This window comes from Microtus ochrogaster, chromosome 2 (genome assembly GCF_000317375.1).
Source record: "Microtus ochrogaster isolate Prairie Vole_2 chromosome 2, MicOch1.0, whole genome shotgun sequence".
NCBI lineage: Eukaryota > Metazoa > Chordata > Mammalia > Rodentia > Cricetidae > Microtus > Microtus ochrogaster.
The window spans coordinates 96576407-96588823 of record NC_022010.1 but is presented as its reverse complement, the minus strand read 5'-3'; the positions used below and the strand labels follow the sequence as shown (position 1 = coordinate 96588823).

Genomic DNA, 12417 nt, shown 5'->3' with positions numbered 1-12417 from the left:
CACCATGTGTGGCTATTACGGAAACTACTATGGAGGCAGAGGCTATGGCTGCTGTGGCTATGGAGGCCTGGGCTATGGCTATGGAGGCCTGGGCTATGGCTATGGAGGCCTGGGCTGTGGCTATGGCTCCTACAGTGGCTGTGGCTACCGTGGACTGGGTTGTGGCTATGGCTGTGGCTATGGCTATGGCTCACGCTCTCTTTATGGCTGTGGCTATGGATGTGGCTGTGGCTATGGATCTGGATTTGGCTATTACTACTGAAGACACCATGGAACAGTATCACCCTCTCCAACTATGGTCTCAGAAATCTCCAGTTGTCCCAATGTTTTCTGAACCTCCTTCTTAGAGGCTCTTATTCACAAGTGAATAAGATAAGAATGTGACGTGATCTATTGAAGATGTACACTTGCATGTGTTTTTGATATTGTCCTGAGGCTTTTACTTCTCTGTATGTGACTCCTGAGAATGAAGAGCATTTAGAATTCATGCTGTGAACTTCTATATATCTTTTAGCAGAATACTGTCAAAAGCTTTGCATTTTGATTTTCCTCTTTTCTTAATAAACTTATTCAATATCACAAATTACTATAGTTGTTATTTATTTACTTATTTATTGTGCATGTGTGTCTGTCCATGTTCCATCACACATATATGGAAGTCAGAGGTAAACCTGAGATGGTTGAATGTTGGTCCCTTTTCTCCACCACATGAGTAACAGAAGTTGAACTCATGTTTCCACACTTACAGACATGCTCCTATACCCCCTGGGCCATCGTCTTGGCACTATGATTCTATGACCTTTTATATATTTCTATTTCTTTGTTAAAATTTCTACTTCACTTGTGCTACCCCATCCTTTGGGACGTTAAGAACATAAAGATATTTGCAATGCAAGGCTCTTATCCTTTTGAAAGTGTATTATATGTGTTGTGTTACTGTTAGAAAAATGATTCAGCATGAAAAGAACAGGACCACTGTGTCCCTCCAGAATTGACTATTGATTGTTGATTGGTCCAGTCTTGTGCAGGCCCACTATAGATGGCCACTGATGCTTTGAGGCCATGATTATATTGACTGTGTTATGACTACAAGAAAGTTTTTCACAGCGATTATACCTATCTTCAAGTTCTTGTATTATTTCTGCATTTTTTTTCATATTGCCCCCCCCCCCAGTTTTAGAGGGATAGTATCATTATTCTACTCAAGGCTGAGCACTCCACAGTCACTTATTTTCACTCCCTTGAGCAGCTATTAGTCTCCGTATTCTCCACTGCTATTGTGAGATAATCTGATGAAAACAGAGAGTACTGTTTGTATACGGGTAGAAACATAAATATTTAGAAGACAGTTTGGTGTTGGTGTTGTGCCGATTTAGCTAGATAATTATGGTTAAACTCTTCCTAAAACCTAAAACCTTCCATCAGCCACCAGATTGTCACTGGATTAATAACTATAATTTTTTTTCCCTGTGGAATGGTCTTTAGCCAATTATAGAGCCCTTGGTTTTCACTATAGCTGTTATACTCCTTTTATACCAGTGGGCACATCTTGCCTGGGAGATTGATATTGTATTTCATGCAGTTCTTATCTTGGTAAGACCACTGAAGCCCTTTGTCCTTGACACCTACATTGCATCTTCTGTCCTAATGAAACCTGGCCAGTAGGAGAAAACCTCCAGTTCAGTTTCAGAATGATCTTTCATCCAAGGTGTGTGTTGTCTCCAGCAACAGGGTCCTTTCAACTGCTGTAGGAAATCCTCCAGCCAGTAGTTACCCGGCCACTGGGGCGTGGCCTCTTATACTACTTATGCTGACGTACAGCATGCATCTGGCCTCTTTTTCAGCTGCAGGATTTAATTTCTGTTCTCCATTCCAGCAGAGGATTCTGATTTGTAAGTCTACCCCTAAATAAATCATTGTCTATTATTTTCAATTCTGAGTTAGTGTGAGATTTCTTTTAAGAATCCTTCTTCAATCAACTAGTTAGGGAGGACAACCAAAAGGAATGTTAAAACTCTGTTAGGGGAGGCTCTGTGGATCCTTGTAGTTAAACTGTTGACTCCGCAAAAGTAATTCAGTTTTCTAGAAAGAGTTAAATTTTGGTAAGAAAATAGTTCCTGCAAGTGATGTTCATCTACGGCCTTTTAATTTGTACTATTTTATTCTTGAATCTTAACATTTAAAATCACTACTAAGCAAAGCATTCATAGTATGTGCTTATATTTGAAAATACAAATTTAATTATCTTGGTTTCCTGAAGAGAACTGAGCATAAAATAATGGCTCAGGAAGAAAGTATCCATGATTGTTGTTAAGATTTTTTTAATACTTATACATGATTCCTGTGTTAACAGTGCCAAAATTGATAATTTTTATAATGCTCAAAACCTGAATTTAAATGTCAGTATTGATATCACCAAACAAATGTGTTTTTACTCACATTGATTTGTTCACCTCTTTCTATTCATTAAATTATGAAATCTAGAATAGAAATAGAAACATGAAAGCGCTCTTTTGCCATTAACTCTGTATTTTACTTGTGCCATTCATTTTCTATACTTGCGAACCTCATCTCTAACATCACTATATTTACTTTTATCAGAAATATATATGTAGTTATTTCAGATTTATTACATTAAACCTTGAGACATGGATCTGCTTCTCAATAAATACTGGCTTTGGGCATAGTATATACCTTTGGGATTGGTATGGAGATATACAAATTAAATGGAATAATGGAACCTACTGAAGGGTTCCTATGAGACATAAATATATTAAAATATATAAAAAAATAAGAATAAAGTTTGATATTTAGTTAAAGTGACATTTTACTATTACATGCATGATTATATTTTTGATTCCTTGCATATAAAATAATTTGTTGTCAAATTTGATTAATGTTGTTTACAAAAATTACATTAAAACTATAGAAATAAACTACACCTATAGTCTGAATAATGATATTTATGTATCATTTCGTGTATGTTTGTTATAGAATCATCATAATACCAGGTTCTTAAGATGTATCTTTAAACTTCCTGGAACATTTGTTAACACAGCTAAGAATATGATATCTTAAAGATATTCCTATTTTACACCGGGTTAAAGTAAAGATAAATGAAACAGAAACCTCACTGAAGTTTTAGTGTGAAGATAGAATTTTGTCTGCATATCTAATTTTCTTCATATTTCAGTTAAATGTGATATTTTCTTAGATAATTGCTGATTGTTTCAGGTCAGGGTTCATTATTAGTGCCTCTTAATTATTAAAGTCTAGTTTTAATGAAAATACATCTGAAAAATCAAGATTATTTTAATCCTTCCCCGCAACAAGTTACTCCTCCCATCTTCCTCCTCTCATCTGTTCATTTGTGAAAACCAAACTCTCCAACAGAGCTATCTAGAGCTTTATTGTCAGTCTTTTGTACTTTTAATTTTATGTTTTCTTGCCTTAATTCTAAATTTTAGAGTGATTGTTCAATCTTTCTTCATCTTATCTCAAGTTCAATCGAGTAAAGAGAAGGGCACAATGAATGGGAAAGAATCTTTGTCAGCCAAACATCTGACAGAAAGTTAATAGCCAGAATATATAAAGAACTCAAAAAGCAAAGAGTTAAGCAATTCAACAATGCATTAAAAATGGGCTATTGTTCTGAACAGAGAATTCTCAAAAGAAGAACTAAAAGCAATTAAGAAAAATCTCAATCATGTTCCTTGTTCCTAGCAATAGAGAACTTCAAATCAAAACAACTTTGATTTCTCATCTGTGGTGTACGGTTCTAAATCTTCAGATGTGATTCTATGTCCTCATGTAACTGCAGAAACCATGAAAGCAAAAATAAATGAATGAATGAATAAATAAATAAGACTATGGAAGTAGGAGCATTAGGGAGACAAGAAACAAATAGGGGGATACAAGTGATACGAAGGGGCTACTCGGAAAAAAGAGGGGCTTTATTTAGAGAGAGGGAGGTAGGTCGATACAGAAGTGGAGAAAAAGGATAAAATAACAGTAAGGCTGTCTGGAAAAAGTCATAAGGAACCATATTACATTAACTCATGTAAATTGCACATAATAATAAACATCTATGTGTATACATACATATATAAATATATATGTACATGCATATACATTTTTAATGACATTTTCCCATCTGAGAGGATGATGCTCTCCACAAGAACTGTAGATTATTCAAAAAATAACACAGTCATGACAAGGTTTTTTTTTAGTGTTTGATTAGAGAAATCCAAGAGACTCCAAAACCATTACAGACAATTGCTATTGCACTTGGTTACCCCCAGGGCAAAGGTTGAAAATTAGTCTGTCTTACTGAAAACATCTTGCACTCTGGATGCAGGGCTCAGAACATCTGAGCTCGATCTGGCCTGAGAGCTTATTCCCTGAAGAAATTGTTGCAGAAAACCACAACTGATAAAACACACAGAATAAGTGACCTTCTAGTACCCAGCTTCAGCTGATGTATGCACAATGGAATTGTTGCACCTGAGGCTGGTGGTCCTGATTCTATAAGAAAGGAAACTGAGCAAGCCAGTAAGCAGCACTCCTCCAGGGCCTCTCTGTATTAGCTCCTGCCTCCAGGCTCCTGCCCTGTTTGAGTTCATGACATTTTTCAATGATGAACTCTAATGTGTAAGCACAAACCAAATAAATCCTTTCCTTTCTAAGCTGGTTTTGGTCATGGTGTTTCAGCACAGCAATAGCAACCATAACTAAGACACATACTAACATGGAAGGGGTAAATCTCAAGAAGTTTTAGCTCCAGACATAGAACTACAGGGAAATAAGGAATACAGAAGGTGGGTAAAATAGTCTCCCTCAGAGAAGATTCCCTGCATTTTTTATACAATGCAAAGTGTACTTTCCTGAAAGCATATCCACAAAATTGTCAAAAAATTTTAAAAGATAACATTTTGTTTGTTTATAAATTTGTAACAAATATCAATTAAGATGCCATAAACACCTGCTCTAAAAGGGCATAAAATAGACAATAGGAAATCTCTCTGTAAGAGAGCATGCAGAGTCAGGGAAAGCCTCCTGATGGATAGCCAATGCAATCCCAGGGGGATACGTGAAGGATACCTACCCTTTGTTGCAAGGACTTGATGTTATTTTCTTTAATGTATGTGATGGAAAAACATATCATTTGGTGTCCCTAGAAATTTTGAGCGTTGCCTTGGTGATATTAGCTATCTATGTATTTAAAGATAAAGAATTAAATCATTCACCAGTTAGGATATATATACATATATATTTAGAATATGTTTGAGATTGAATTAAAACTCTATAAACAAGTAGTAAAAGAAATCACAAGAAATGTAGTTGGATACTGAGTGTTCCAGGGTTTTAGATAGTTGACCAGCCTGGCTGTGTCTCAGAACTTAAACAAAATATCAAAAAATAAACTGAGATGGAATTGTGGTAGGCTCCACAGGAATGCTGAGTGTCGAAAGTTCAAGTGGTTGAAGAAAAGGAGGTTAAAAGTGGAGCATGTATTTTAGAAATACACTTTGTAAATGAATTCTTCATACAGTATAATAGTGAATGATGTAAACACCTGGGAAAACTAAAGACGATTTCACTAGGTAAAGAGTTCTTTTGGCTTGTTTGTGGGAAGTAATAATTATATTTCAGAGCAGTAGGCGTGCAGAACCTTTTGAAAAAGAGCTACACTGCAACATCCACGCAGGCATAAGAAAGAATTTCCAGGGCTATAAAACAATGAAACTGTAGTGGTGAATGCAGGCCACACAACACTTGTCAACTCAAAGAAGATTATTATTAAGAGTGAACATTAACTATGGACTCTGGGAGATAATGATGCATGGGCGTAATTCATATGTTGCAATGGGTGTGCCATTGTGTATAGCATACTGATGATGGGTGATGTTGGCAAGTGGAGCATAGAGATGGTCCATGAAAGATTTCTGTAATTCTCAATTATGACACAAATGCAAAAATTCTCAGGAATAAATGTTACTCATTAAAACAGATTGTTTTAATGCACATAAACCACTCACTGATTATAAAACTAAACATTAATACTTTATAAGACAAAAATGACTCTTTAAATTTGATTCTAAATTTTCTAACCTTGACTTATGTGGAAAACTGTAATTTCTATTGACATTTACCAGTTGTGAAAGTATTTACATGATTGCTCTCGTCACTATTAGCAATTTTACAAAAACTTTTTACATATAAAATTGAAAATGACTTCATAATATTTTAATTAGTGACCATTTCAAAATTCAGGTTTCATCATGACAGCTGGTTGACTATAAAGTATGAGATCTGCGGCAATTGATATTAACTTTTGGAAAATTTAAAGTGACAGAGTACAGACTTCCTATGAGTCACTAAGGAGGGACTGAAATAATATGCTGGCACATTAGTGCATGTTGTTTACAAAGCGACATTTGGCAACCAAATAAACAGAAAGACTGCTAGAGTGTATGGAGAATGATTGCATTTTATTTACTAAGAGGGAGATACTGCTTTATTATTAAGATTATTTTATTTTTTTTCTAATTTGCATTGCTTTTCAGGGTAGATAAGCCAGATTGAATTTATCTTGTGTCTGGAATTCCAAAGGCCACTTACCTTCATGTATATGGCTTCCTGCCTTCAGCCTGATTCACTGCTTCATAATGAAATACCTGCTATTTGGTCTTGCTGGGAGACCATGGGAAAACGATATTTCAACACAAAGCATCTTTGGCCCATGCTTTAGTTCATTGTTAAGGACATGTTTGTAGAATGAAGTGATCTTCATATACCTTTCAAAGCTGTGCTTGGTTATTTTTACACAATGGGAAAATGCTCTGCTGTGTGTCTTCACAGCCTGGATAGTCCAGTGAAATAACAAAGTCATCTAATATTTAATGGTTATTACAAAAAGTTCCACATGGATGACTAAAAGAAGTTTTTCTGCTCAACATTATTTCATGTCACAAAAGAATTTAACTTTGAAGAATATATTGGTAAAATCAATTGTCTGAAGGCAGAAATGCCCAGACAATATTAACTTACTATAAATCACAAAATATGGACAATTTCCTTAGCAATTGCTGATCGATAATTTTTTTAAGTCATAGAAAAAACAACATTTCAGGTCTCTCAAATTTTATAAACATAACTGGCAATATCACATAAACTTTACAAAGCTAAAATATGGTATTTATCAAAAACCAAAATTTATGACGCTTAATTTATTGAATAATATTATTATCATTTATAGTGATAGACCTGAGGAAAAACTGAAAACCGTAAAGGAAGCTAATAGCTTCCTTTTATGTTCACGAAAAGAATAATCAAAAATCTAAAAGAAAAATTGATGTAATTAAAATTTCAGACACAAAATTGCCTCAGCCTATTGCTTCACTGCAAGTTTTTACAAAGTTTTTAAAAAATAAATAAAAATTTAAAATAAAATGCAGGGATCCTTGTTAATTGCATTATAGAAATGAAATGACATTGCAAATTCCTCTGTTGTTATTGGTAGACAGTAAAAACACTAAAGAACAAAAACAATATTTTGGGTAAATAACAAGGATGAAGTGTACTGCTTCAAATGGCTACTTTGGGATGCTCAAGGGAAAGAAAGACATTTCATTTTGTGATAAACTAGCATACATATAGCTTCCACAGTTCATGGATGCATGCAGCAGGCACAATAAACATTTCTGTGTATTAGTGTCCCCAAATCATTAGTGTGGAATTGTTTCATGGGACACCTAGTTGACAAACAAAACAAGCTTCCTTAATAACTTTGAGGTTTTGTCATATGGTTGAGGAAAAAATTCAATTAACTTAGGTCAGTCTTAAAATCAGCCTATGGCATGGACACATGGTCTGTTCCACCCACACTGAGAGCATATAAAAAGCCTCTCTGCAGGGAGAACCATACAGACTCAACTCTCTTACACTCGTTCTCTACCAAGAACAACCTCAACAACCATCACCATGTGTGGTTACTACAGAAACTACTATGGAGGCAGAGGCTATGGCTGCTGTGGCTATGGAGGCCTGGGTTTCGGCTATGGAGGCCTGGGCTATGGCTATGGAGGTCTGGGCTATGGCTATGGGGGTCTGGGTTGTGGCTATGGCTGTGGCTATGGCTATGGCTCACGCTCCCTCTGTGGCTGTGGCTGTGGATATGGCTCTGGCTATGGATCTGGATTTGGCTACTACTATTAAGGAGCTCAAGCATAGCTTGCTTCCTACTTGTATGATATGAAGATCCTCCAGCTTTAGATCCCAAGGCCTAGCAGCACCACACAAAACTGAAATAAGAAGAAGCTGTGATGGCCAGAAATACATTGGCCTCCATCTATACCTAGCATTGCTAGCTATTTATTCCATAGCTTTTCATAAAGACAAAAATATTAATTTTCTTCTGCATATTTACAATAAACTTTGTTAAGCTAAGACATGGTTCTCCTTCTATTTATTATTTATTCATATCAATTTATTATTTTATGCTGTATAACTTATTTTATATTTTTGGATTTTTTTTAAAATTTATTCTTCTTTCATATATTACCCCTCCTTCAACTCCCCAAGTCCCTCCCTCCCACCTTCCTTCTCTCTCAGAACCACTCTTCTTCTCCCAGAGCAGGTCTCCCAGAGATATCAGCCCAACATGGCATAACAAGTTACAATAAGACTAGGTGCAAACTCTCATATCAATTCTAAATGAGGTAACCCAGTAAGAGGAAAAGGGTTCCAAAAGCAGGCAAAAGATTCAGAGACACCCTGCATCTCTTTGTTAGGTGTCCCACAAAAAAAACCCAAGCTACACAATCATAACATTTATGCAGAGGACCTAGCATAGACCATGCAGGCTCTGTGATTGCCACTTTAGTCTCTGTGAGCCCCACGAGCCATGGTAGTTGATTCTGTGGACCATGTTCTTGTTATGTTCTCTAACTCTCTGGCTTCTACAATACTTCCCGTGTCTCTTATGCAGGATCTGCATGTAGGATATGCAAGTTCTGCCTAATGTTTGTCTGTGGATCTGCATCTGTTCCTCTTAGTTGCTGGATGAGGTCTCTCTGATAATATAACAGAATATCATTAGAAATCATTTCACATAATAAAATAGTAACATTACATTCAAAGGACATAAGGAGAAAATACAGACAAATGTCTTAATATATTTATGTGTTGATTTTGTCATATTCTCTCCCAGTCACGGTTCAAGCTTTACCCCAAACAGAAGCCACATAAACTCATTGTTCCTGCAAAGAGAACTCCTTTATTATTCAATCCTGAGTGCTTTTCCTGAAGATGGATATGAAAAATATAAGCAAAACTTCAGATTCTCAGAAAGGAAGCATCTGTTCAGAAAGGACTACTTGTTGACACAAGTGATTCAGGTCCAGAGAATCAACATTATCATTTAGGGAATCACAGAAACACTCCTGAGTACTTTATGGTTCAGTGGACATCAGAACAAGGTTTCATAACTTGAATGTGGAAGAGTTCTCTCTCCCATCTCTCCATCTTCTCTCTCTTCTTTTCATTTTTAGTTTTAAGATGTTTACCATAAAGTGTGTTTTATTTTTTCTTTACAGAACTGATGGATCATCAACTGCTAAAGGTGAAACTATTGGAGGCTTGCTCTTTAGCACTGCACTATTTGGAGGAAGTAGAACAATATGGGTTCTGGTAGGAGACCTGTGGGTACTGAACTTGAACCACAGGAGGAGGTTGTGGATCTGTAATGATCTGTAATTCTGCCCCACTCTCTTTTCCTTCCTTAGTATGAGGCACACTATTTGTCACAATCTGTTGACTCGCTACAGATCCACACAATAGGATAATCAGTATTGATCTAAAAGTCTGTCAGCCAACATTTGTCTCTTTCTCTTTATAAGTTGATTTATATTGGGCCTTTGCTATGATGGAAGAAATCTAATTCAGAAATCATTATCCAGAGTAGGGTGTTTGTTATTGCTCGCATGCCTTGTGCCTTTGGAATAGGTTCACAGGAAGAGTCTAGAAGCATTTAAAGAAGGAAGCTAGAACAAGTCTATAATACTTAGTGATTGTTCTAATTCAGAAGACCAGGTCACTGATAGAAGCATTTATACTGGCAAAATTCAGATGAAAATAAGTATCTTTCAGGAACTTAATCAATCCTCCCCACCTCTGCCACACTCAATCACACTGCTCTTTTTTTTTTTCTGTTTTAACATATGTTGTGGGAAGTTAAACTTAAATGCTACGGACTAGTTTATCAGGTGTGGGGATCAGAACATTCAAACAACACTATGGTTTGACTTTTACCAAAAGCAAGAAGGTTAAAAAAAAAAACAACTTTCATTTTGGTTATATCTGTGCACATATATAACATTGTCTCTAATCCATAGGCCTTACTAGAACAATAGTATAGATGACTTGAATGCACATCAAGAATATACATGAACTGCTAAAATTTCCAAAAGATAAACATATTTCCAAAGTTAATTCTTCATAGAAAACAATCCAGAGAAATCCAAACCCATCAGACATATGGGTATTTATTTCTTCAAATTCAACTAAGGAAAACTTAGGTTCACAGGGTCTTCAACTAATATTGCAGAGGAAATTGATGAGTCCAGATGAACTGACTCCCTGCAAACAGTCTTCCCTGAGCCAATGATGTACAGGGAGCTTTGGTAATGAAGCTGTGGCTGGAGGATGGAGATCCCAACCATAGGTAGCACTTGGCAAGAGAAGCTGTAGCCAGTAAAAAAACTAGTCCTAGAGAGTGACAATATTTGCTTTGGAGATCTTCATACTCTTGGGAGTTTATATTTTGGTTCAGTGCATAGAGAAGGCATATGTGAACATTTATTATATGATAGTTTGGTCTTGTATTTTCTTTATATCACCTAAAACTTTCTTGATTAGGGTAATGCATTTGTGCAGCTTATTTTAAAATGTAATGTATAATTAAGAAATATAGGTTAATAGAGAGTCATATGTAATAATCTAGCTTGTAGTCACATTAGTTAGGTTTTCTAGATTATAGAGATATATTTCAGATGAATAGATATTATTCAGATCTTTCAAATACTACATAATATGGCATATAAAATATTTCACGAACTTAGGAATTTTCATGACAATGAGACACATTTGCTCCTGGCAGCACCAGTTACTTCAAAAGGAAGATGGGCACAAAAAAAGGCTCGTTATGGAGGTTGTGAGCCATTTGGGAAAGAAACTGCTCTTGCCTGGACTACTTAATGTAATCCTATATTAATTGGACTTGTATCTCAGGCTCTTCTTATTAACTAATTATTATAACTTACTAACCCATAATTCTTGTCTATGTTAGCCACGTGGCTCGGTACCTTATTTGGTGAGGCAGATACATCTTGCTTCCTCTACAGCTAGGTCATGACTGCAGACTGTGCATTCCTGTTTCCAGATTTCTCCTGTTTCCATTGTCCCACCTCTACTTTCCTTCTGGTTGCCCTGCCTTTACTTCCTGCCTGGGTACTGGCCAATCAGCGTCTTATTAAAATATGATTGACAGGGTACCAACCATTGTCCCACAGCAAAATATGAATTCCTTTCTATTGTAAAAATGGTTAAAAAAATAAACCCTGGATGGTAATAGGCCATAGCCAGAAATTTACTGCTGTTGTTTAGCTAAATGAACATAATATGCCTGTCATTTTCTCTAAATAGTTATGCTTATGCCCAAACAATGTTGTTTTGTTGCAACAAATTGACTCTATCATGAGGCAAATGTTTCTTTCCATAATTATCACTTTCAAAATCATTTATGTAAAACAGATAGCTCAAAAATCTCTACAAAGAGAATTTTAATTCATTTAAAAAAATAATAACTACAGGATTTTTAAATGAAAAAAAATGCATTTATAGATTCAGTTGTATAATTTTATTAGAAAAAGAAAACCTTCTTGGTTAAAAGCTAACAGAATATGTGACAAGTCATCCCATGATCAAATGATGAAAACTTAGGTACCCAGAGCATGCATTTCACATTCTTCCTCCTTTTATGAGAAATTCTCAAAAGAATAAATTGAATTTTTAGATCCCGAAGGAAGCAGAAGCAAGACTTCAGTAAAATTGTATCAGATCCTGGGAGGTAGATCCTCACCATCTAAGCAAGAGGCTTAGAATATATAAGGTTCAGAATGGCCTAACCCTGACATTGCAGTTGGAGAAGGTTTAGAGTCTCCTGTGGTGTCTTCAGTAGTAATAGCCAAATCCAGATCCATAGCCAGAGCCACATCCATAACCACAGCCACAGAGAGAGCGTGAGCCATAGCCATAGCCACAGCCATAGCCACAACCCAGTCCACGGTAGCCACAGCCACTGTAGGAGCCATAGCCACAGCCCAGACCTCCATAGCCATAGCCCAGGCCTCCATAGCC

General features: G+C 36.1%; 2 protein-coding genes across 2 annotated transcripts in view; both read left to right on the top strand.

Moving 5' to 3' along the window:
• The window catches only part of LOC102000105 (keratin-associated protein 6-3-like), a 681-nt gene extending 419 nt beyond the window's left edge, over positions 1-262 (top strand). Inside the window, exon 2 of the mRNA XM_013353211.1 lies at positions 42-262. Coding sequence (XP_013208665.1) covers positions 42-262 — 221 coding nt within the window. The remainder of the gene's footprint in view (positions 1-41) is intronic.
• A 5635-nt stretch (positions 263-5897) lies between these two features.
• On the top strand, positions 5898-8217 carry LOC113457974 (keratin-associated protein 6-1-like). The gene is made up of 2 exons (XM_026787816.1): positions 5898-5947; positions 7962-8217. Exons 1-2 carry the CDS (start codon positions 5898-5900, stop codon positions 8215-8217), a joined length of 306 nt encoding a protein of 101 aa, XP_026643617.1.
• Positions 8218-12417: the final 4200 nt, after the last annotated feature.

Bases quoted from the DNA above. Each gene is read 5' to 3' on its own strand.
- LOC113457974 (XM_026787816.1), top strand. From the start codon at position 5,898: ATGGGTGATGTTGGCAAGTGGAGCATAGAGATGGTCCATGAAAGATTT. The intron at 5,948-7,961 runs GTAATTCTCAAT...TTCTCTACCAAG, and splicing joins ATGGTCCATGAAAGATTTCT to AACAACCTCAACAACCATCA.